Raw genomic sequence first — 27099 nt, 5'->3', positions numbered from 1 at the left:
GTATTCAGAGAATACTTAGATAAGTTCGTTATCGTATTCATCGATGACATCCTTATCTATTCAGGAACTCAGGAAGAACACGCAGAGCACCTGAGAATAGTACTGCAGACCCTTCAGCAGAACCAGTTGTACGCCAAGTTCACGAAATGTGAATTTTGGTTAGATCAGGTGTCCTTCCTGGGTCACATCATCTCAAAGGATGGTATCATGGTAGACCCCAGTAAAATAGAAGCTGTGAGTAATTGGAAAAGACCCAAGAATGCCAGTGAGATCAGGAGCTTTCTAGGATTAGTAGGTTATTACAGAAAATTCGTAGAGGACTTCTCCAGGATAGCCTCCCCACTGACAGCTCTCACCAGGAAGAACAGGAAATTTTAGTGGACAGAGGACTGTGAGAATAGCTTTAGCGAGCTAAAGAGGAGATTGACCAGTGCACCTATTCTGACTCTACCAGAGAACACAGATAGCTTTGATATATATAGTGATGCCTATAAGTTGGGACTAGGAGCAGTGCTGATGCAAGATGGCAAGGTAATCGCCTACGCCTCCAGACAACTCAAGGATTATGAGAGGAATTACCCCACTCATGACCTTGAGCTTGCAGCAGTGGTGTTCGCTCTCAAGATTTGGAGACATTACTTGTATGGAGCTCAGTGTAGAGTATATACAGATCATCAGAGTCTGAAGTACTTCTTCACTCAGAAGGATCTGAATATGCGGCAGCGTAGATGGCTTGAGCTGGTCAAAGATTATGACATAGACATCCTCTACCATCCAGGAAAAGCCAATAAGGTAGCAGACGCACTTAGCAGAAAGTCCAGTGCTACCTTACTATCCCTAGCAGCCATGTCACCGCCCCTACAGAAAGAGACCACAGATTTCAGTCTCGAACTCCTAGTCGGACAGCTCTCTACTATGACATTAGAGTCTACCTTGCTTGGTGGCATTCAGATAGCTCAGGAACAGGATCCTGAAATTCAGAAAATCAAGCAAGGGATAGCAGAATCAGAAGGTGGAGAGTTTAGAATATCAGATAGCGGGGTATTATACTTTGGTGACAGATTATGCGTTCCAGATCAGGAGGAACTACGCAGGAAGATTTTAGATGAGGCTCACAAGACTCCTTATGCGATGCATCCTGGCTCCACCAAAATGTACCAGGACTTGAAGAAACATTTTTGGTGGCCTGGGATGAAGAGAGACATCGCTCGATATGTCAGCATCTGCCTAACCTGTCAGAGGGTTAAGGCAGAACATCAGAGACCAGGAGGAGTCTTGCAGCCCATTCAGATACCCGAATGGAAGTGGGAAGACATTTCCATGGATTTTATAGTGGGACTACCCAGAACCACGAATAGTTTTGATACCATCTGGGTAATAGTCGACAGGTTGACTAAATCAACCCACTTCTTAGCTATCAAGATATCCTACTTCATGGAACAGCTAGCACAGTTGTATCTCAAGGAGATCGTTAGACTACATGGAGTCCCACGAACCATTATATCAGACAGAGACAGTAGGTTCACATCACACTTCTGGGAGTGTGTACAGTCAGCTTTAGGCACGAAGTTAAAGTTCAGCACAGCTTTCCATCCTCAGACAGATGGACAGACGGAGCGGGTAAATCAGGTACTTGAAGATATGCTCCGAGCATGTGCCCTAGATTTCAAAGGAAGTTGGTGCAAATATCTAAGTTTAACAGAATTTGCATACAACAACAGCTATCAGGCCACTATCGGTATGGCACCTTACGAGGCTCTCTACGGGCGGAGGTGTAGATCTCCAATCTGCTGGTATGAGAGTGGTGAACAGAAAGAACTAGAGTTTCAGACATATCTAGTAGCAGATACCACAGCAGCTATATAGCAGATCCGCCAGAGGATAGAGACAGCTCAGAGTCGCCAGAAAAGCTATGCTGATACACGGCGAAGACCCTTAGAGTTCTTAGTTGGGGATTCAGTGTTCCTCATAGTAGCTCCCATGAAGGGAGTAATGCGTTTTGGGAAGAAGGGCAAACTAAGTCCCAGATATGTGAGACCATACCTTATCAGCAGGAGAGTTGGCAAGGTAGCATATGAGCTAGAGCTACCACAGGAGATATCAGCCATCCATAATGTGTTTCATGTCTCGATGCTGAAGAAGCATATCCCAGATGCCACCCAGGTGATTGAGCCTCAGTCGGTACAAATCCGCGAAGACCTCAGCTATGACAGTCGACCTATTCAGATAATAGACCGAGCAGTTAAGAAATTGCGGAACAAGGAAGTACCATTAGTGAAAGTAAATTGGCAAAATCACACAATAGAAGAGACAACTTGGGAGACGGAAGCTAGTATGAAACAGAAGTACCCAGAGTTATTCTAAGTTCGAGGACGAACTTTTTATAAGGTATGGGGGATTGTAGCGCCCGAAAATTCTCAAAATAATTATTAGAAATATCCTAGTATTTTTCTGGAATTTTAGAGTATTTTTATGGAATTTTTAGAGTAGCTGAAGTAGCAAAAATAAATAGAAAACGAAAATAGCCTACGCGGGAATTGAACCCGAGACCTAGCGAACCCTATGACTTATAGATAGCTTTAGTAAACCATGTGGCCCCAGCAGGGGTGTGCTGAAAGAAAAGAGAATCAATTAGATTTATATTTGAGTTGGGTGAATTACCCACTTAATATAAATAAGGAATTAATTAGTGGGGAGATAATTTTTAACGTAACTTTTCTTCTCCTCAACCTAATTCCTCCGACCCCTCTCGCTTTTCTTCCTCTCTCGGCGCCAACCACAAGCAAGGCTAGGGTTCCGCCCAAGGGCACTTTCCGGCGACGACTTCGACACGAGGACACTCCCCTCCGCGAGAGGAACGCGTAGACGCGAGAAGATCGTCAAAAGGATCGTCTCCACCGGAAATCTAGCTATTAGAATCGTAAGAAAATCCAAACAGGAGGTAAGAAACCCCTCACCTGCAGTATAAGTAGCTTCCGTGTGAATTCCATGATTTAGTTAGTAGTATATAGCTTTTCGGCACAAAGGATGCGAATTAGCGCATACCAAGTGTTCGATTAAATTACTAGCACAGCTAAAATGCAACTTAGGCATTGTGATAGCTTAGTTAAATGCAATAGGAGCATTTCACAGCTCATATAGTCTTGCTACAGCTTTTACAGGACTAAACGTCCAATGGGTGGGCTCCCACAGTCGCCTCTAGGTTTAGATAACCTAGTTCTGGGTTTAGACAACCTAGTAAAAGCAAGACAGGAATTTATTAGCTTATGTTCAGTATTTTACTTTCTCAGTGGCACTGTACTGGATTAGATATCCATTGGGTTGGGCTCCCACAGTCGTCCCTAGGTTCAGATAACCTAGTAACCCTACTAAATTCGGGACTTGCAAACCCGGGTCTAGTTAGGGATGCGCGCACAGCACGTACAGTTGCCGGGCCCAAACAGCAGCATGATTTTGTATTTTCACCTATTATATGTATATAGTTTTTAAACTCCCACAAAATAGCTAGGTGAAATTAGTACAGTTTTAGCATTTGCTAGAATTAGCTCAGTTCAGCTCTCTCTTATGATTATGTATGATAGCTCTATGTTCAGTTTTATTACACCTGCTTTAGATGATAGTATGCCATGACTAGCTTTGAATTCTGTGTATGATAGCATGCCATGTTTAGTCTAAATAGTACATATTTCAAATAGCATGTTTTAAAGGCATATTGCATCGAATGCATGTTTTTGTGAGGTAGATGGTTTCTTACTAAGCGAAAGCTTACATATACTTTTTCCTTATACTACAGATAAAGGTAAAGGAAAGATGGACTAGCGGAGGTTGGAGGGCAATGCGATGAAGATGTGTGTGGATGGAACTTGGAATAAAGATCTTAGGGAATTCAGCAAACTTTGTGTTAAACATTAGAACCTTTTAGCATTTCATTATTTTGCACCTTGGTATGTTAAATGCTATGGATTAGTAAATCATGCACCCTATCATGCTTAGAACCTTAGTTGTGTGAGATTAGAATGTTTTCCAATTGTTTTAGAACTCATATATGTAATCCTGGCACGAAACAGTGCTGAAATCAGAGTGTTGGTGCGAAATCGGAAACCCCAATCGATCGGCCGATCGATTGGAGGCTTCTCAATCGATCAGCCGATCGATCGGGAAGTTCGTACCGTGAACAGTAGGCGTCTGGATCGATCAGCCAATCGATCCAGCAAATTCTGTCGTGAACAGAAGGCTCTGGGATCGATCACTAGATCTATTGGTTAGCCTGGATCGATCAGCCGATCGATCCAGGATATTGCCCGAGCACAATAGCGTGCTGGATCGATCCAATATAAGCCCCACATACAGTAGCCACTTGGATCGATCAATGGATCGATCCGGCCATTTCAATCGATCCGTGGATCGATTGGGAGGCCTGATATCAGCAAGAAACCCTTAGTTAAGTTCCTTGACCATTGGGGGATGTAATATATGTCATGAATAGTTTAGATTACACCCCTTAGCACATGTAGAACCAAGAAATGATGATAGTTTAGCAAAATTTCAATTAGTACAGCTTCCGCACTTAGATTTAATGATGGTCATGGAATAGTTAGCACAGCATAATGTAACGATCGGTCTCACAGCCTAGTTAGTAGGAGGCGGGTCGTTACATGGAGGCACCCCGCATAACCCGTTGAGGGCACCCTCAATGCTAATTTTCCAGCGAACAGAAACGATTCTGTTTGCACTTTTCACATCCTAAACACGAAATATCTCACATCGAGGCGCCCTCCAACACCAGATTTCCTCCCTTGCAACCCCAAAATGCCTCCTAGGTATACCCTACTTCGTTTACTACATCAATATATATTTCCTTTATATTTTTTTTTTGTTATATGTTTTCTTGTGTAAAAATAGGAAGAGAAGGAATTTAGACGCTGCTTCTAGTAGCACACCATCCAGGGATCCTAGGTTTCCCTCTGACCGACATATGATAGAATTGCTTAGGCATAAATTTACTGTATTAAAATATCGTTACTTAAGCAAATCCTTTTTTACTAAGTATTGTCCATCTATCATCCAGATGTTTGAGCACTACCAGCTAGATAAGCTGGTTTACTGTAGTCATGCAGTAATCATGACTTATGTGCACAGTTTTATAATAATCTAGCTAGAGTAGACAATTTGACCTACTCCACTAGAGTTGGTAGAAGGGATATTTAATTTTCTCCCACCCTTTTATGCACTAGTCTAGGACTTAGGTCATCCACATGTTCCTTTTTGTGCTACCCTAGTAGGGACTTGCCATTTGGTGAGCCCTACTCCCATATCACCCTAGATACTATTTATATGTATCTTTTTGAGGAGGAGAGACCACTTGTAGTGACTGACTTCAGGTCACTCTCTCTTAGGGTCTATGACTATATTATGTACCGAGTCCTTACTTCTTGCATTTTCCCAATCGCATCTCGGACCGTTCTGAAGATGCGCCCTTCTCATTCTTTCTTTTTATATTCCCTTTGTCAGCGGTTGGACATAGATATAGCTTTGTACATGTTCCATAACATTATACGTGTCGCCGATCTCGTCACTAGGCTCGAGATCCATATGCCCTATTGTCATATCTTGACATATATGTTTTTGACCCTAGAGATAGACATGACCCAGGGGAGGGTTACTTCCCTTGGTCCTTATGATGAGTTCGGGCAGCGTCAGTTAGCCCTAGTGCATGTAGATATCATCGCTCAGGGGATCCTAGCTTGGAGAGGTGGGCCACCGCCAGCTGTTCCAGCATGAGAAGGCTTGTATGCCCCTGCTGAGGGAGAGGAGTGGTTAGAGTTTACAAAGGCAGATTTCTTTGAGGATCCTCCTCCGGCACAACCCTCGATCGCGACCTGGCCCTCGACTTCGACCCGGCCCTCGACGTCACTGTCCGTCGAGGATCGCCTTGCTCGTCTCAAGGAGTCATCTGTGCATTTACAGCAGTCAATCTCGGATAGCTTCAACACACTCCGGGGAGAGATAACTGCTCTCCGGGATGACGTGACCTCCAGACTTGACTAGATTCTTCAGACTCTCCGGGCCCCCGAGCGACCATTACCACCACCTACTGATGATGCTCCTTCTTGATCAGTTCTTATATTTATCTATGTTGTGTATATATTTGACATCCTATCTATAGGCAGTTTATTCTAGTTTGTTTTGAGACACATCATTTGTAGACTTGGATTTATTTTAATGTTATTTCAATTATAATACTTTGATTTCAACCCCTAGGAAAAATATTTTTAAAATCCCATTTTTTTAGTCTTTCAAAATATTTGATTTAGCCTAGAAATTTACCCCCTAGAAAGCATGTTCCCCTAATTTCAGCCAGAGCATCTCACAAGCATACTAGGATTACCTTGCTTGTGTATGAAAAATACTTAGAATGGTGTGAGATGCATAGGGACTGCCTGGACTTAAAAATGCTTATGTCTATGCATCGACATAAGTCTGGGCAATAAATACCAAAATCATATAAATCAAGTTAAGTGATCCATGCTTAGTCAAAACTAACTGGAATATTTACTTAACATGACTAACCAAGTGAAAGCTACTACCTCCTGATAAACAGCTAGTAACTAAAGGTTAGACAGTTGGTTGTTAGTAAATAATTTGGTTACTCATGCTTGGACTATGAGACTTTAAATTTTTTAAATTAGCTGGCATGAATCAAGGGGGAGTAAAAAAAATTCTTTTAACCAAGTAGTTTCTTGTGTTTTAAAAAAAAGTACCTTTTACTTGGAAAATTATTTTTGACTTAAATGAAAGAGTATTTTTGACTTGGATTTAAAATTATTTTTGACTTGGAGATATTTATTTTTAAATTTGACCTTAAAATATAAAAGATTTTTTGACTTATACTGGATTAAATTATTTTGAACTAAAGTTAAAAGATTAAAGCCTAGCATTTTCTTTTCAAAGTCTTTAACTGCGTTCAATTTTCAAAGTTTTATGAAAATTAGCTTGGTTTTTATACTTAAATTTAATTTATTAACTTACAAACCTATTATTTGACGAGATAATATTTGCTAAGTTGTTACTTTAAGTCTTAAATTTTCAAGTAACAAAGCTTTCTTTCAGGAGGAGCAAACTATCATTTCCTTCCTTTCTATATTTTATATATTTTTTTTGATATATGGCAAAGGGGGAGAGGAAGGTGAAAATTAAGAAAGAGGAAGTTAAAGTAAAAATGAATAAAATAAAAATGAATAAAACTAGAACATTTTTATCAATTTCATTTTGTCCAATTTGCTACAATCACTTAGAGTGTTCTAGTTTACTTGATTCTTAATATTTTTTGTACTCTTGTTTTACTTAACTTAGAATTTTGTTGTCATAATCAAAAAGGGGGAGATTGTTGGTGCGGGAAGCATCCGACGATCGAACCTAAGTTTTGATAATGGCAAAGGGTTCAAAGCTAAGGTTATTTGTTATCTAACATGTTTGAATGAGCTTGCAAGAAAGTCCTAAGTGTAATTAGACAAAAGTCTTAGTTGCGGTTAGGCAAAGGGAAAAACCCTAAGGGGTCGTAACCCTAGGTCCTAGGGGGTGGTAACCCTAGGCGAAAGTCTTGGCAGGTCGAGGGCTTCGTGCAAAAATCCTAGAGTTGAGGACTCTAGGTGAAAAGTCCTGGTGTCGCGAACCAGGTGAAAGACTGGACAGGTCGTGGAGCGGACGTCCAGCGGAAAGTTCTAGAGCCTCGGGCGCTGAGCAAAAGTCCAGTTGGTCTGGAGGATCAACTGGCAACAGGTAAACTCTCCTGAGTGGAGTAGGTGAGGATGTGTTCCCCGGTGAGGGAACAGTAGGCGTCGGTTCAACCTAGGGTTTCCGGACGGGAACCCGAAGTTAGAACCGGGCAGTCCGATGACTGTCAAATACTTTGATTTTACATATCTCTATTATCCTAACTTTGTTTTGCAGGGTATGTTGGACTAACATATTTTGCAGGAAGTGAACCTGGAGAAGCAACCTCGCTGCAAGGCGCGAGGGCGCCCTCATGGAGCTTGAGGGTGCCCTCATGGAGGTTGAGGGCGCCCTCAGGCGGATAAGAGGCGACTTCTTCAAATCTCATCCACACTGCGAAATCAGCAGGGTTGAGGGCGCCCTCCAAGGTGTTGGAGGCGCCCTCAACGGGCTTTATAAAGCTGTCTCGAGCAGGAGTTGAATACAACGAATTCTAAGTGATCTTTTATCTGCGCACTGCCAATGAGATGTTCTGACGAAGTCAGAACTTGACCTCGACAACCAGAAGCTCTGAGTTTAATATTACATTGTTGTTGATATAATTTATTACTGCACCCCCGAAGCTATAGTATTTGCCCATCGAAAGCACTCTTACGTGCGGGCCTTGGAGTAGGAGTCGCGGGACGCTCTGAACCAAGTAAAAAATCCTTGGTGTCTTTTCTGTGTGTTTGTGTTATTATTCCGCGCGTTTACTCATTAAGTTTTTCGAAACAAACGTGAAAGCCACGAGCACTATTCACCCCATCCCCCTCTAGCGCTTTCAATCCAACAGTATGTTATAGCTAGATTAGCGTTTGGATAAACAATTTTTTTTTTTGAAATTTGAGTTGCATTAAATGTGATGGTTATAGTGCTAAATTTTATGTGGGAGGTGAGCGAAGGTTTTGTTTTGCATATTTTGTTAGCTGCTCCTTTTTTACTTGCAATTAATTATTTTATTATTGAATGGTGCGTTCGGTCTTCATCGTGTTTCTAATCTTCTGATCACTAGTGGTTACGATCGAATCGGAGAATAAGGACGCCAAGTTATTCAACTGCGTCCAAGTGCACGGTTTCCCCTAATATAATCCCCCTCTTTTGTTTTAGATTTGGATCCACGCTCATTGCCACTATTTTGTTGTTCGATGGAATGACAAAGAGGACACCAGAACGTGCTGGAGATGATGCCAGTTTTCTTGGTCATCAAGGCGAGGACAAAAATTTGACGAGGAATATACTTTATAAGATGTTAACATCTAAATTGGTATTCTATGCATCAGCTTAATGATGTAATAGATATTGTGAGTCCAAGAGGAATCAATAGATTTGTTTCTCGGATAAAAAGGTCCACAAAAATTCCTATTTTTGGTACTAGTCTTTGTGTGTGTGTTTTGTTGATCCTTTTACCTTGTAGTTATAAAGCAATGGAGATTCATGTCATATGATTTATTATACTGTGTATATATGGAATTTGCCATATTTATGTTGATAAATTTGTGAAGATGGAAATGTTGAGGCACATCATAGTGCACTCAAAGCTAGATAATCCAGCTATATGTAATGCAATGGTAATTCAAGTTTACTTTATTTTTTTGTCAATGCTGCAAGTACATTATCACTAATTACATGTTTCTTTTCTTTAGAAAACACTTCTCAATCACCAAAACTTATCAAGTAGCGACAATTTCCAGGAGCTTGTTTGGGAACTTAAACATAAAGGTACTTTGTTTCACCATCGGACTATTCTATTAAACCGAAACTATTTTATGTGATTGTAGGATTATTATATGTATATTTTATGTAGTACTGGTGAAATGAGTTGGAGAATTATACAGATTTGATGTTATGATGGAAATCCACCATGAGTTCCTCCTCTATTTCGAACCCCAACTTAATTTGCTTTATATTTTATGTTTCATCACTCTTAAGTACTTCTAAAGTTTATGTTCCTTTTATTGAGGGACTTTCTGTAGTTGCTACTTAGATTTTCTAGACTAGTAGCCTTTTATTGATATTTATAGTTATTAGATTTAGAATCTTATTTATGGTTTTACACTTTCCATACCATGTGTTAAAACCAAAAAGGGGTTGAAATGAATTTGTAAAAACTTAAGAGGTTACACCACTAAGACTTTATATCAATCTGTTAGGTATACAATTATGGTTCTAATATGTTTATATATTTATTTGAGCAAAAGTCCTCAAAGATACTGGGAAGAACGTCTGAAAGCTAAAAAAATGGAGACTTCAGTAGGTTAAGGAGCAATGGGATCTATAGTGCCACCTCTTCATCAACATCTAAGCATAAAATCTCATGTTGTTGTGTTGTTCTATTTTGTTTTATTAGTGTCGTTACTTGTCATTATGTTGATTGCTTATAAAATTTCTTCAGAATGTTCTAAATATTATTTTCGAATGTTAGAAAATTATATATTTAATTTATTTTCAAATTTTATATTTTAAATAATTTATAATACTAGAAAATTTTATATTAAATTTTAATTTTTTTTGTTTTTTTATTGAAAAAAGATAATGGTTTTTCACCGTTGTAAAATTATTATCTTTACCTTCAAAGACAATAATTAAAAATCGTTGTCTTTGAGAACCCCTTTTAACAACACAACCTTTAACAACAGTTTTAAAGAGGCTACGATAACAGTGAAAAATCGTTGTTGTTAGACTTTTTTCTTGTAGTGGTTGTCCCTTCTAATATTGTTAGTGTGTCTTGCTCTTATCGGAGTAGCCATTGGGGTGATTCTGATAGTATAAGAGAGCTTTTAGAGAGTTTTAGAGCATGACCTAGGATGTTACCCCCTCTTTTATCTTCTGTGTGTCTCATCCGATAAATAATTTGTGGGAATTCAAATGTGATATTGGGTGGTATCAAAAAGGTACAACTCTTTTATATATATATATATATATATATATATATATATATATATATATATATATATATATATATATATATATATATAGGCGACCCTCACAGGTTTGGATGCCCAGATGCCTGCCTGGGTGCCCCGACCTATGAGGGGCGCCTAGAAGTGTGCAGGGTAAGGTTATGCAAGCTAACATTTATATAATGTTATGTGCATCCGGCTATATATATATATAAACATTGGGCGCGTCTAGTATAACATCAGTTTTTTCTTTTTTGTAAGCTCCCGGATATGCCAATCAAATTTTACTTTTAGAATTTAGGGGTTGAGTTATAGTATTAAGTACAAAACAAAATTCAAGACGAAAAAAAAAATTTAGGTGCTCACGGGGTGTGTAGCATAAGGGTTGTGATATATCAAAAGTCTATATAGCGAGAGAGAGAAATGTTATTATGCACACCTAATACTATACACCCCGTGCACATCTCAAAAAAATTTGATTTGAAATTTTTTTTGTACTTAATACTATAACTCAATCTCTAAATCCTAAAAGTAAAATCTTATTGGCATCACTAGGAGCTTAAAAAAACAAAAAAGGAAAAAAAATTGCTATTTTGTTGCTTGTGAGGGTCGCCCACAATTGCCCCCCACACACTCTTTGTTGATATATGTAAACAATGGTACCTATGGTGCAAATTGTGATAACCAACAAAAGCATATTATTGAGTATGAAGATTTAGTTTATGTTTAGAATAGGGTCATAACCATAGACGACATGCACAACTGAAGATACATAAAATATGTAGTTGAGAGGTTGATTATAGAGTTTTTCTAGACATTTATGTTGAAGCAATGTGATAGATAGACGATTAATAAAATAAACTATAGTTTGGACAATGTCATCCCAAAATTTAAGTGGCCAATGATGATTAAAAAGGTCTAAGATAGTTTCAATTATAAGATGATATTTCCTCTCTATAGAGTCGTTTAGGGAGTGTGAGAACATAAGGCTTGATGAAGGATGTCAGAAGAGTCAAGATGACAATGAAATGTTTGATATTCTCTACCCCAATTAGAGTGGAGAGAAAGTATTTCACGGCTAAAGTAATGTTTGACATGTCTTTGGAATTGACCAAAGATATTAAAAAGATCATATTTTCATTTCATGAGAAATACCAGGGTAAACTTACTTAAGTCATCAATAAAAACCACATATTAAAGAAAACCTTATTTTGACAAAATAGGAGTAGAAAGTAGACATATGAGAAGAAGTGAAAAAGGTAATTTGTGGCATTATGCTTTCAAACATGCTTAACAAAAATGAGATAATGATGCTAAAGAAGTTAGCAAGTCAAAAGATTTCTTGAAACGAGACGTAAAGATGGATGACCAAGTAAATACATACTAGGCGGATTTATTTGTGTTCTCCAATGAAAGCTTTGGTCAATGTAGGTGGAAGGTAATAAAGACTGTCCCTAATTTCTCCTATAAGTATGGTTCCAATTGTGGGATCCTTCAAAAGAAAATAATGAGAATGAAATTCAAAGAACACATTCAAATTGATGAATTTTTTAAATAAATTTTTAGTGATGGACGAAACATAAAGTGTATTACGTATGTGAAAGAGATGATGCTTAATGAATATATACTTCCTATAATTGTAGGACTTGATAACTTTTGCCAAATTCAAGAAGCTCTTGTTCGAATCTTTGCTTCACACTCTCAAGTACGAGTCCTTCAACTTCACATGCAACAATCGGTATCAAAGCCAGCAATCTCTTTCTTAATATAACATATAATAACAATAGGACAAAGTTGTAAGAGGCAAATTAAAGTTTATTGTCTTGATTTGTGTAAACAGGGTAATTTATAGATAGACACTGTCCATTAACAAATTAATAAAAGGAAAGAGTATTCAAATATTTAATATGTCCTAATACTAATTTTATTTAATTTATGTTCTAATACTAATTTAATTTAGTATAGTTGTGCTGAATAATTCTCTTTATCTCTAGACAAACTCAATGAGAGATCTCCCACGTTACAATGGTATGAAAACCAACAATCTCTTTCTCAATATGGCAGATAATAACAAAAGTATATATATAGATATAGATACATGGACTCACCGTTCGTGCCATTCGTCAGTGACTAAGCAATCAAAGTGCCCAAAAGTGAATGCACTTGGTGTACTCGGATCACTTCCTTATGCCCCAACCTCTCAGTCGTCGATGATGAGTATATATATATAGTTTTGATATGTTACTCATCTTACGTCGCATACCCCATGAGTATTTAAAATATTTTTTTAGTTTTAAAATTTTTTTAGACTTAATACTATAATTCAACCCTTAAACCTTAAAGATAAAACCCTAAATAGTATAACCACAAGCTAAAAATATAAATAAATAAAAAAAATTGCACACAACACAGTTGCGCACAATGTGGTGCACAACATAACAAGATATATATATAGCCCTTTGGTTGCCTGCACCAACGAAATGTTGATTTTTTTTCTTTTGTTTTTTAAACTCTTGATTATACCAATAAAATTTTACCTTTAGAATTTAGAGGTTGGGTTATAGTATTAAGTATATTTTAAAAAAAATTAAGTACTCACCAGATATGCAAGATAACGTGTGCACACTTCATGTTGACCTAAAAAAAATTTTGATTTAAATTTTTTTTATTGATACTATAATCTAAGGTAAAATTTTAAATAACATACCCGCAAGTATATATGCGGGTATGTTATTTAGAAGTTTACCTTAGATTATATATATATATACAGAATTCATCTGCTGCGGTGAGAATCCTACGGTGTCGTGCGGTGTAGTACACGTCAGTCGCGTGAAACAAAAAAAGACGCGTGAAACAAAAAACCAAACCTCTATCGCGAGCCCTAGCAGAACGCACACCTCCTGCCGCGAGCCTTAGCAGAAGCGACCACTTCCTGCCAGGAGCCGTCTCCTCCTCTCCGGTGAGCCGTCGTCTCTAGCTGGAAGCTCTCCCTGCCGCGAGCCACCTTCCTCTCCAGCCGCAAGCTCTCCTTGCCGCGAGCCATCTCCTCTCCGCGAGCCGCAAGCTCTCCCTCTCCGAAACCTGCCGCAAGCCACCTTCCTCTCCAGCCGTAAGCTCTCCCTGCCGCGAGTCGTCTCCTCTCCGCGAGCCGCAAGCTCTCCCTCTCCGAAACCTGCCGTGAGCCACCTTCCTCTCTAGCTGCAAGCTCTCCCTGCCGCGAGCCGTCTCCTCTCCGCGAGCCGCAAGCTCTCGCTCTCCGAAACCTGCCGCAAGCCATCTCCTCTCAGTGAGCCGTCTCCTCTCCGAAACCTTCCTCGCCGTCGCCTACCTCTCAACCGACGAGAGTTCTAGCTTCTCTCTCCCCGTGCATGGGTTCCTCGCTGCCACAAAGCTTCACAAGCGCCCTTCCATCCCTGCTCGATAAGATCTTTGCAAGACTGTTATAATAAATTTACTGATCTTTTACTCTGATGCTTACAACTATGGTGCTTACACCTATGGTTTCATTAGCTGATGTTTTCTGATTTGTCGTTCTCATTTTTCAAGTCATCTGTTCTTTATTTCATCACAATTCGTACATTAATTGATCGAGGTTAACTTCATTTTCCATTAAGGAGATTTATAATATTGTTCTGTTTGCATAATTCGGTCTTGTTTGCATAATATGCCTCTGCAAGGTGTATGTAAAACAGTGTATTTATAGATGTTGAGATCATGATCATGCAACTTAAGTTTGTTGGAAACAATATCAAGTTTAGAGTTTAATGTCTCTGTCAAGTTAATTGAAAAACTTATGTTTGTTGTTTATTCTGAAATAAGATGTAGTATTTATTTATCTATTGTCAAATATAATGCGAGGGCGCACAGAAATGGAAGAAAATAGAGTTGATGATCAAGAATTCATTCCCCAAGTTGTAGATGATCGAAAGCCAAAAATTGGAATGGAATTCTCATCTCTAGAGGATGCATATTCATTCTATAACCAAAATACACGGGAAGCCGGATTTAGTTCAAGGAATAGCATGAGCAAGAAAAATAAAATGACAAATGAAGTGACATGGAAACAAATTGTATGCTTTAAAGAAGGACATACAGATCTAATGCGACACAATAAACATCCAAACCCTGATCAACAGACAAGGGAAAGAACACGTGGCACAGTTAGAGCAGGTTGTAAGGCAAATATTGCATTTGTCAAGAAACAGACGGGACCGAATTGGGTTGTTTGTAACTTCATAGAAGCCCATAATCATCCGCTCTTGACTCCATCAAAAGTGCATTTGCTACGCTCACATCGTAGTGTTTCGACAGCCAAAAAATCATTAGAAAAATAACTTTCAGAGACCAATATACCAACTTATCAACAAATGTGTTTATTAGAGATAGAGTATGGAGGCCATGAACGGGTAGGTTGTACAGAAACTGATATTAGAAATTTTGAGAGAAATCTAAGGGATAAATAAAAGGGTATTGATGTTACACTGATCGAGTTTTTTACATTTGAGCAAGAGAAGAATTCAGCTTTTTTCTTTGCCTACCAGACTGATTTAGATAACAGATTTAGTAGGTATTTTTGAGCTGATCATATATCAAGAAGGGCATACAGTGTATTTGGTGATGTAATTGTATTTGATACGACATATAACACTAATAAATATGGCTTGATTTTGGCACCATTTGTTGGAGTTAATCATCATCATCAAACAATTCTTTTTGGTTGCAGGTTTCTTAGTGATGAGAAAATTAAGTCTTTTGTTTGGTTGTTTACAAAATTCTTAGAAGTCATGCCTAAAGGTGCACCAAGCATTATCATCACTGATTAGGATCCTGCTATGACAAAAGCTATTGCACAAGTTTTCCCTCAAACAGTGCATCAATATTGTTTGTGACACATATTGAACAAATTCCCAGATAAATCGGACCCTTTGAATTTTCGAAACCACTATCACAGCATAAAGAACGTCATTGTAAATTCTACAACACTTGATGATTTTGAGAAGACATGGGAAGAGACTATCAAGGATGCTAACTTAGAGAAGAATGATTGGTTGTCCTTGATGTATGAATTGCGACACAGATGGGTCCCAGCATATTTTAGTCATGTATTTTCTGCAGGAATGTCAAGTAGCCAAAGATCTGAAGGTTCACATGCATTTTTCAAGAAATATATCTCAAATAAGAACTCATTAATAGATTTTATCACACATTTTAATAGGGCACTGAGACACCAAAGACACAATGAGTTAGTTGTGGATCATATTGATATGAATGAACATCCTAAGGTTAATACAACCTGGCCAATGGAAACTCCAATGGTTAAGTTGTACACAAAAAAAAAATGGCTGGAGTTTCAAAGTGAAATAACCGAGAGTCATAGTTACTATGTGCAACAGACATTTACAGGAGTTGTCTCAGCGATTTACCACGTGATGAAATTTCAAAGTTCTTCCTCAAAATCAAGAGTGCTCACGCATGACAAACAAAGGTATTACATATCGTGTAGTTGTATGAAATTTGAATTTGACGACATTCCATGCAGACATATGTTAGCTTTTTTTTATATCAACCAAGTGTTTCATTTGCCTGATACGTATATACTAAAACGATGGACACAAGATGCAAAAGTTGGAGAAATATATGCTTTAGGGGAGCAAAACGTCATTGATGATGCAGATTTAGAAAGGTATTTGATGTCGAAGCACTCAAGGCTATCCTATAAAGCATCAGTATTAGTTGATAATGCATCTATGAGTAATGAGAAGCAACCTTCTTAGATGAACAATTCGATTGTATCTACAACAAAATGAAAGAGATGTCCATCAGTACAACGTGCAATGATAGAAGTAAAAAAAGAAATCAATTGATGAGACACTTGATATTATTGATCCTTCTGTAATAAGAACTAAGGGATGTGGGAAGAGATTAAAATCATCAAAGGAAAAAATCAACATTAAATTCCAAGCTTTGTCGTGGATGCAGACATCGAGGAGTGTCACATGATAAGCGTAACTGCCCCAATTTGTAACAAGGGTATGTGTCGATTCAATTTTTCATTTTTATTATATTTTTTCTTGCAATTACAAATTTATCTTATTATCTTTTGTATATAACAATGTGTCAATTATCAGATCAAATGAAGATAATACTCATATCAGTCTTGACGACACATATGAACCGGATTTAGGATCTATAGCTGGTACTATCAAAGTTTTAATTAGTTAAATTATAGTGATTTATTGTTTATTGAGAAAATAAAATTAATAAATTATCTTTATTGTTACAGGTTCTAATAATATGCGCTAGGATGTTGTAATTATCTATGGTTGGTATATCTATTTCCTTTGTTTGTATGTTTCATTGGTTTAGTGCATTTCTTGTATTGAGGTATTTGTTATTTGGTTTAGTGCATTTACTATATGTATCAACAGTGATTAGAGAAACACAAGCTTTTGTTATGGAAATGAAAATGGTCTCCCTCCTTCTAAGGTATGTTTTCCCTACGGTTTAAGGTTAAACATTTCTATTCGTTGTTTGTATTTAACTTGATATGTGTTTTCTTTCAGTGAATCCAGTGTTAGAGAAGATTTGCCTTGGATTTGGTTTCGATTTGGTGTATTCCCTTTGCTCCAGTGTCAGAGAAGCTTTCAGTCAACTAGAATTAGCCAATAATTTTTTTAGTTTGATTATATTGTAATCGAGGAATTGTGTTTTGATGCCAAATACTGGTTTAAATTTTATATGTTTCTGGACCCAATTGACCTATTACAGATGGATGGTTGGAATTTGTATCTATTGTGTTGTATGTCAGCAAACGATGTAAATATGAAGTTCATGGTTGCTGTCCAATTTAGTTTCTAGCAGTGTGTTTGTTGGCTTTTGCTTCTCTGTTATATGCACCTTCCCTTCTGAAAATTGCTTGTTAGCATCTGCACATTATAGTAGACATCAACTAACTAAAGCAAACATGACTGACAAGTTGCTGAACGAGCTTTATATTTATGGAATAATGATCATATCATGACCTTGATTGCCCAAAAAAACAAAAGAAAAAATCCAGCTCCTTTCTGTTCGAACAGAAAGGAGTTGGATCAATCACTGGATCGATCTAGGGTCTGGATCGATCACTGGATCGATCCTGCTCCTTTCTGTTCGAATAGAAAGGAGCTGGATCGATCCAGGATCTGGAGATCGATCACTAGATCGATTCAGATGCCCTGATTGGTTGGACAAACAACTTGCAAAATTTTGAAGATTGTGCCCTTATCAAGTTACAGAATTTAGCCTCAAAATGTAAATAAAGATTTGTTTTGTTGATCGATTTAAAGTTACAGAAGCGGCTTATCAAGTTGCGTTTATCATTTTTTTTATTTTGAGCTGACCGATTTGAAGCTGGCATATAAATTATCAAGTTACAGAATTTATCCTCAAAATGTAAAGATTTATCCTTAGAAGAGACGATAATGTTTGTAATTCCTGATCGATGTGTTCACTATCTTTAAATCTTGATTGTGCATTCAGATGGATTGTTCTTAATCTATCAAGAAAAGGGCATTGACAATAACAAGATTGGAGTCCCAACTATTCCGAGTCCAACTAACTACAAGAATATATTGAGATAAAAAAAAAATATTGAGATTGAGTTTATTTACAACAACAACAACCAAGCCTTTTCCCACTAGGTGGGGTCGGCTGTATGAATCCTTTTACGCCTGAGATTGAGTTTATTTAAAATTATAAATATCTATGAATATTGATATTCAATCAAAGTCCCCACAATTTTTAGTACTCATTTGTGGTCCAGGGGTGGACCAAGAATTCCTGGTCGAGAAGATTTGCCCCCGGTTTTGAGTGTCGACCATGAGTACAAAATTGAAGCAACTTAATTAGAGAGACAACAATATAATTGTTGGATTTCCATACCAGTTTTGACAACACATAATTTAAACTGATGATCTGCATCCATAATTACAAACATTTAACCAATTACATTACAAAACCAACATTACTTAACACTAACTAACAAGATGAAATAACAACACAATCAGTATTACAGCTAAGAGAATCAGGTTCACCATTATTGATATCCAAATAAATTTCGGTAAATGGATTATTCCAGGATTATGTGCATGAGAAGCATTGTGTTCACTTTCAATATTGCCATATGAACTAGTATCGGGCATCACCCACTTTTGTCATCCATGTTGCCCACATTCTTCCAGGATTCTTGGTTAATTTAGAAACACAAATCATTGTTCTTTGTCCGCAGTCCCTACATGTTACAGCTTGAAATCTCGTATTGTCGATGCTGCTATGACTTGATGATACTATGAAATAACAACCTAATAATCAAATTTTCATTACTTAGATTAAAAAAAATACAACATCCTATAGAAGGAATACTAAAAGTAAATGAATTAACACAAAATTAATCAATGTATCCACAAGTTCTGCATAAACCAATTGCTATTTTTGGATGTTGGGCACACATATATCTTGTCCTAACAGAACATCAGCTAAGTTAAATATGGAATTGAATGTCAAGAATACAACTATAAGTTAAATGTAGCACTATTCAGGTTTCTATTACTTGAATCTCAAGTTAGATGTTGGAGATGTAGAAGCATCTATTTTGCAATATCACAGTCAAATTGGTATCACAGTCTGCATCTATTCAGCTCGTCTGGGATAAGTTAAATTAATCACTTGTTTACTTGAATCAGCTAAGTTAAATATGGAATTGCGGCTGGAGACGGCTCGATCAGAGGAAGGTAGGTTCTGGAGAGGAGACGGCTCACGGAGAGGAGATGGCTCGCGGCAGGTTTCGGAGAGGGAGAGCTTGCGGCTCGCGAAGAGGAGACGGCTCGCGGTAGGGAGAGCTTGCGGCTGGAGAGGAAGGTGGCTCGCGGCAGGTTTCGGAGAGGGAGAGCTTGCGGCTCGCGAAGAGGAGACGGCTCGTGACAGGGAGAGCTTGCGGCTGGAGAGGAAGGTGGCTCGTGGTAGGTTTCGGAGAGGGAGAGTTTGCGGCTCACGGAGAGGAGAGGGCTTGCGGCAAGGAGAGCTTGCGGTTGGAGAGGAATGTGGCTCGCGGCAGGGAGAGCTTGCGGTTGGAGACGACGACTCGACGGAGAGGAGGAGACGACTCGCCGAAGAGGAGGAGACGACCCGTGGCAAGAGGTGGTTGCTTCTGCTAGGGCTCGTGGCAGGAGGTGTGCGTTCTGCTAAGGCTCACGGTAGAGGTTTGGTTTTTTTGTTTCACGCGGCTGACATGGACTGCATCGCACAGTACCGCAGGATTCTCACCGCAACAGATGAATTATATATATATATATATATAATTTTTTATATTATATTTATTAAAATGTGTTGACGCCTGTGTTAAAACTTAGCTATGATACCATCCACACACCAACTCATTAGTAAGCCTTCTACCAAGCTTAGCTTGCATTTGGACAGTGAAAATTTTCTAATTTCTTGTTTAGGTCTGTTTTTTGAAATTTTACGGTAATGTTTTGCAATTAGTGAAGTCAGAAGGTGGTTTTTTTTTTTACATGGTCGTAACAAATTGAGATAATTACATTAAGAGATGTGGTTGTAATATTTTGTGACCCTGCTGAAGGAATAAAAACTTATATCCACTGTAGTCGAAGATCAAAAAAGAAAAGCTTTCCCACAGCATTTCAAGAACAAATATAAACTAATAGTCGTACTGAAGTCCTTACAATTTGGTCCGTAGCTCAACCAAACACTAAACAAAACCAACATTTGACATACCAGTGTTAGATGTTATCATGTGAAGAAACCAGGGTTAGGTGGGATCTGCTTCGTTTCAGCAGATGCGAAGATTTCATATGCGCCGCAGGCAAAGATAGAATTCGCAAAGGCAGCTAGCTTTTCTCAAGCAGCTTATAATCCCAGAAAGGGACATTGCTTTCTTGCATGCTCGGGGACCAATTTGGCTACCATCTCCATTGGTGCTCCCTTCAACTCTGGTGAAGTCGAGTCAAAAAAAAGGATTTCAATTAGTATAAAAACTTGTGGAGAACTAATTGATTCCTCAAGACTTACCGTGAGGCTTGAAATTAAAGAGTGGAGGTAAAAAACGGCCATTGGGTAAGCGAGTATTCGGATCTCGCAACTCGTTAAAGAATGGATGAATTAGTGCTTCTAACTGATAAAAAAAAATGCATTTATGAGGAAACAAAGCTAGATATGGCATTGCCGTAGGTTATCTGAGTATCTGTCTATACTTACTGCAGTGCATCTCAAGTTTGGAGAGTACTGTAAAAGCCTGGAGACAAGATCTACAGATTCAGGTGGCATTTGCTTATGGAATATCTAGCAAAAAATGAGTGACATTAGAACTCCTTGAAGATGAAATGGGAAGTCAATTGCATATAAGAAATTACAAGCATAGACCATCAGGAAAAATACACTTGCACAACCTTATGCCATGGATGGGCCTTTATCTGTGGGAATTTGTGTTCAGTGTAGTTAGGGTTCATGCATTTGATTTCTTCTCGTGTGGGAGTACCAAGGACCTGAAATAGGAAATGCATGACGAAATGGGTTAAGAGTCTAATGGTTAATTGCAATTCTAAAAGACGAGGCAAAACATCTCGTAGTCATGCCACACTAAGCAATTAGCAGTTTTGTATTATTATTACTTTTTTTATTATTGCAAATCGAAAGACGAGAAGCAAAGCTTTTAGTGGCAGCCAAGTCATAAAAAGTACTTAGCAGTTTTATCTATTATTGTTATTATTTACCTTTATAATCTCAACAAGCTGATCGACTCCACTTTCTCCTGGAAAGAGAGGCTGTCAAAAAACAAAAAGAAATGAAAATTATTGGCATTTCATGTGGCCCAAACAAATGCAGAATCATAATAATCGATAGATATTCCACAGGAACAAAATTTCCAAGGTGATGTACCTGTCCTAGCATGAGTTCAGCAAGAACGCAACCAGCAGACCAAATGTCTATTGCTGTAGTATACTCGGTGGCACCGAAGATAAGTTCGGGAGCTCTATAGTATCGAGAACAAATGTAGGAAATATTTGATTCCCCTTTTACCTGCAATAAAGAAAGAGCATGTCATAATTTAATAACACTAAATTGATTGACATTGATCTCACATTTAAGAAGAAAAACATACCAAGACTTTTGCGCTGCCAAAATCACATATTTTCAATTGATGAGAATGAGGGTTCACCTACTCAGAAAGTAACTAAATCAGAAAAGTCTGTATCAAATGCAAAAAGTAGTTGTTGGAAAAGAAAATAAACTTTAAAACACAAATGTAGTTCATTCAGAAACTTATGTCAGAAATGCAAAATAAATACAATTCATCAAATAATCTGTAGACAACATAAGAAATACACTAAATAAAAAAATATTAGAGAGAAAAATATACCAAAAGATTCTGGGGCTTGATGTCTCTATGGCACACTCCAATGCTCCCATGAAGATAGGCCAATGCTCTACAGATCTATGATATTCATAAAAAAGTTTTAGATGTGGTGTCATCCCAACAACTTTTGAAGATACTTGCGCATATATAATACAGATATAGATATAGATATATATTCAACTATTTGACTGGAGGATTTGAGATTTTGACCTAGTGCTCTAAAAATTGTACCGGCAAGCTGCAACTATATAGATATCATGCAAAAATCAAAAGTATTTTCAATGTTCACTTGGGTTTGCTCTTTTGGTAGGGGAAATGGAGTGCAAGGGAATGAACGTATAAGAGAGGGGCAGGAAGAAGAGGGAAAATCTTGCCTAATTTTCACAATTTGCTAGGTTTGGAAAAATAAGATAGGACAACTATGCAGGCATCATTGACGTTTAGTTACATGACTGATGGGTTATTTATTGCACAAATAGTAGATTCATGTGAGAATCTCAAAGAACTGAAGCTGCTTTTTATCTTTTTTTATTCAAAATTCCAAGTGCTACCAAATGAGTATTTAGGTGTCATTACCAAATGGTTATCAAGGTGCTAACTATGGGCTGTGAACATAAATTCAAAAATATTTTGTATTTTGAATTGGTGGCAGCATGATAATTATTTGGTGGCACTATGACATCATTTAATAGCACTTAGATAAGGATTGAGTAGCATTGCTATTTGGTGACACCTTGATATCATTTGGTTGCACTTCGATAACTTTTAATGGCACCTAGATAATAATTTGGTAGCACTTAGAGGCTATGAACACAAGTTCAAAATTCTGCACACTAAATTGTTAGGCACTTTGATAACCATTTGGCACCTTGATAGTCATTTGGTGGCGCCTGAATACTGATTTGGTACCACCTTGGGGTTTTGAAAAGAAAACACCTTGAGATTCACACATGAATTCTCTATAAGATTTATGCACAAACAAATAACCCCCTTCACGTGATTAAGAGTGAAGCAGGGCTGCATATTATAGTCATGTCCTGAAAATTATATGCAAAGGTGGGGAATGGCAATGGGGGATAATTTGTTTTCCTCAAAATTTTCCTGAAAAGGATTTGGTAATGTAACTAATTGTTGAAAGGAATTTACCAAAGCAGAATATAGTTTGTAAAAAACACATCAACATTAGAAAGATCAAAGAAAAAATTGACAAAATAAAATTTAAAACACTGGCTCCTACTAACCTGGTACATATACAGCTTTACATATATTAGTGGCATTCGTTGGTTCATCTTGTTGTAGTGTTTGATAACTCGATGAATTGTCTCTGGAACATACTCCAGTACTAGGTTCAAGTAAAGGTCATCTTTCTCAGTAGCTGAGAAAAAACAATGCTTCATAGAGATGACATTTGGGTGGTCAACAATGCGCATAGTCTGCAATTCTCGGTTCTTGTATCTTTTGTCTTGTAGGACCTTCTTAATGGCAACTGTTTCTCCAGTCTCTAGGCATTTGGCCTATAAAACATAAAACTTGACTTTGATATTGTAATCTCTGAAAACATATAGAAATATTAATATGAAAACTAATGTAGCATTAAGTAGAATAGACAATCAAATATCAATCAGTGTGCTTTTATATTGGCTAACTGAGGGCATAAAAGCAATGAAGTAGAATACAGAGCTTAGCCATTTGACTATCTCACAGCTGACCTGGAAAACTACACCAAATGATCCACGTCCCACAACACGTTCAGCCATATAGCTTATTGTCTGCCATCAAATTGGAAAATGTATTGAGAATGAACATGAGTTTGCAATGTCCCAGGAAAATAAGAATGAAGAAACAAGGATATTTGATGTTAATTGTTTATAATATAAATTCATTAAGATCATTGAATTGATGACAATATTTGATTAGGATGTATCTTGATATTCCATTGTCTACCCCAAAAACATTAATCTCTTTTAAAAAAAAGGGAAAATATGATAATTGTGGCATTCATGCATTGGAAAAGAAGATCTACCTGTTTTGGCTCACCGTTTCTTCCTCCGATCGTCGTCACAATTATATGACCTGCTTCAGTCACATTCCCATCAACCACAGTTGCTTCAGATTCCTGCAGTAATCCAACCAACTAGGTGATTATGGTAAATATCTGATCTATCATCTCAGCCATAGCATACGGTACAACTGTCATCAGACTAATAACTGATGTTACCTTATCATCCCTTATTTTCATTTCTTTCATCTCATCTGGTAACTTGTCCATGGCACCAGCCGTGGCACTTGTTTCTTTAGATGCAAGATTCATTGAATTCAAGTACTTAAAACAATAAATGCAAGGACCTCCGCATTTCAATTCATTTTATGTTGGTTAAAATAAAAGTGAATTCCTGTTAAGAAATGAAAGGCAAATATTAGTACAACATAGAGATACAAACTTTTTTTTTAATGCAACAATACTGTACGCAAAATCTTAGTCACATAAAATCATTCAAATATGAGAAAACATAAGAAAAGAAAAAAGGTTCAAATGAAAAATTCTTTCTTTCTTGCAAGAACTTTTAATGACATATTCATACCAAAACTGGATGACAAACAGAAAATTGAAGAAAGTAGATGAAATGATCTACTTTGAGAATTTTGAATCTTTGATCCAGTTTTTCTATTAATTCTAGACATCTAGTATCTAATAGGAGTTCTCAAGAAGAGTGCAGCAAATCAAAGGTTTGAAAAAACCATGAAACTCTAGGCATAATGCGGAATAGAGTAACTGTCACTACATGCTATGCACCAGTTTTATCTTTTCTGTTCAGTGGAATATATTCAGCTAATACAGCTTCTCTGTTAACAAATCTTGTCACTATGAAGCAGCAAAACACGTTTTCATGCAACTCTGAAGAGTTCAGAGAATGGTCTAATTATCTAGCATGGTTATCAGAAAAATAAAAACATTCGAAGGAAGCCCTCACAGGTTATACAATAAATTACAATCCTGAACATAAAAATCATAATCGGAATAGGAAATAGTTTCATATCTAATGTTGTGTGGTCAAGGCCAAAAAATAAAAAGTCACCATCTTTCAATGCATTTCCAGAAATAGGGTTGCATTGCATGCTTAATTGTGTCACTGCATCATACAACTTTAAGTTTTATGATTGACAACACACCACATCTTCATTTCGTTACTAGTATAAAGATAAATCCCATTGGTGCTAAATCACAAGCTTAACTGCTTTACTGCATCATTGCATCTGCATGCAACTTTACTCTTACAATGCCCGTGCAGATTGCAGAATACAGATCTAGCAGTGGAAGAAACGATGGACTACCTGAAAGGTCTGATTGACTATCTACCAGGCAAAAAAAAAGGAAAGCATATAAGATTTCATATTTACAGCAAGTCTTAAGATCATTGAAGATCTTCAACCTCAAAATGAAGAGATCAAAATTACCTTTAAACCCTCCCCTTCCCCCAGGAAAAAAAAGTCCTACAGATCGCATATTTTTCCCTTCCAAAAAGACGAAGGACCACAAATTCTCGCATTTATTCCATACGAATAACAACAAAAAAAAAAAAAGCTTTGAAACTGTTAGAAGGATCCAACCAGAATCTTTGTTTACACAAGGAATGCATAGATTCTCACAAAAACTAAAACTTCACACGCGCTGGAAGAAAAAAAAAAGTGAATAGAGAGAAAGAAACTAGGAGATCCGACGATCAAGCCACACAAACACTAAACGACCGATTACAGTAGATACCATATTCAAAGAAACAGAGATTGTGGCTTAATCAGGGAAACACATACGCCGATCTTGTCAGGAAACCACAATCCATCAATAAACACAAGCAACACGCCTAAAAAATGCCATAAAATTTTCAGTTTTGAGAGGTGTGAAGAGATCTCACCAGATCGACCATGGATCCCTGGATCGCCTCTCGATCTTGCACGCAGAAGGACGCACAGCACACTCAACGGCCGCTCTGCCTGTGAATCTCCACTCTACCACTTTCCCAGTCCCCCCAGTCTCGCCGGTCGACGGCCTACCGAAGGCAAAGGGGCTCCGTTCCCTTCCCTTCCCTTCCCTTCTCTTCTCTGGTGGAGTCCCCCGCTTAATTATTGGTTTAGTGCTCCTTTTAATTACTGTTGGGAAAGGTGTAGAGGACAGGACAGTCAAAAGAAATCCAACCACATGACCCTTTATTTGACCGTTCAAATCTATTCTGACCATTCAAAGTTGTTCATCCCCCACCTAATGTCTGTCTGTAATCGCTCTGCGGTTACCGCAATGTTCATCCCTTCCCCGCCTATTATCAGAATCATTAATGTGGCGGCGGCACTCGTTTATTGAATTCCGTCTAATTTTCTTTTTAAATTCTTTTTCTTTTTCTTTTTTCTTTTTCTTTTTCTCTTCTGTCAACGGAATTATTTTTCATGGCCGCCTCGGTGTTTCCGAGAATCTTCGTCTTCGATGAACCGAACGCCTTCCTCATCCGGACCGGACATTGTTGGGATATTGTACAAGACATTTTTAGTCAGAGTTGTTGGAATTTGTTTAGGGTTCTGCGTGCATCGGTATAAAAGGATATGAATAGAAGAAATATATATTCAATTACTAATTAATTTGTGTTTTTTTTGCCCATCCTGATCCAAAATTGATCTGTATAGGATCGATATTATATATCGTGTTTATTTCAAGGAGATAATTGTATTGATAGGATTAATTTTTAGGAGGCTGCCTCATGCATTATAAGGTGGTTTATTAACGGTTGAATAGTCAACCTAAGCATAGTCAAAAGATACTTGCTTTTGTTTAGATTTGTTGATCAAAATTTAACATGTGGCCGATACAAGTGCTTGGATAGAACCGTTGGGATACTTTTAAGGCTTTGTTAGTAGTTTTTATGGCACTAAGGCTTACACAAAAACACTTTATAAGGTGACTTAGAAAATAGCAAAAAAAAAAAAAAACTTGTCCTTGTTTATGAAGTTCATTTGGGTACCATTCTTTAGAATTAGCTAGACTCTTATTTA

The 27099-nt window shown here is 37.6% G+C and overlaps 1 protein-coding gene across 2 annotated transcripts; it reads right to left on the bottom strand.

The window, feature by feature from the left end:
- Positions 1-20302: 20302 nt before the first annotated feature.
- Positions 20303-26205, bottom strand: LOC122046462 (shaggy-related protein kinase gamma). Of its 2 annotated transcripts, none has more exons than XM_042607175.1 (13): positions 25974-26205; positions 24281-24455; positions 24086-24196; positions 23772-23831; positions 23304-23576; positions 22066-22140; positions 21808-21864; positions 21585-21725; positions 21419-21469; positions 21095-21190; positions 20904-20987; positions 20718-20820; positions 20303-20638 (listed from the first exon to the last, which is right to left on the bottom strand). In XM_042607175.1, exons 2-13 carry the CDS (start codon positions 24371-24373, stop codon positions 20556-20558), a joined length of 1227 nt encoding a protein of 408 aa, XP_042463109.1. In that variant the 5' UTR covers positions 24374-24455; positions 25974-26205; the 3' UTR covers positions 20303-20555. The 2 variants fall into 2 exon arrangements, with proteins under 2 accessions (XP_042463109.1, XP_042463110.1); XM_042607176.1 differs by having other exon boundaries at positions 24086-24178; positions 25974-26202.
- Positions 26206-27099: the final 894 nt, after the last annotated feature.

This window comes from Zingiber officinale, chromosome 2B (assembly GCF_018446385.1).
Source record: "Zingiber officinale cultivar Zhangliang chromosome 2B, Zo_v1.1, whole genome shotgun sequence".
In the NCBI taxonomy this organism is placed as follows: Eukaryota; Viridiplantae; Streptophyta; class Magnoliopsida; order Zingiberales; family Zingiberaceae; genus Zingiber; species Zingiber officinale.
Note: the sequence above shows the minus strand (reverse complement) of the source record. Positions and strands in the feature narration are given on the sequence as shown.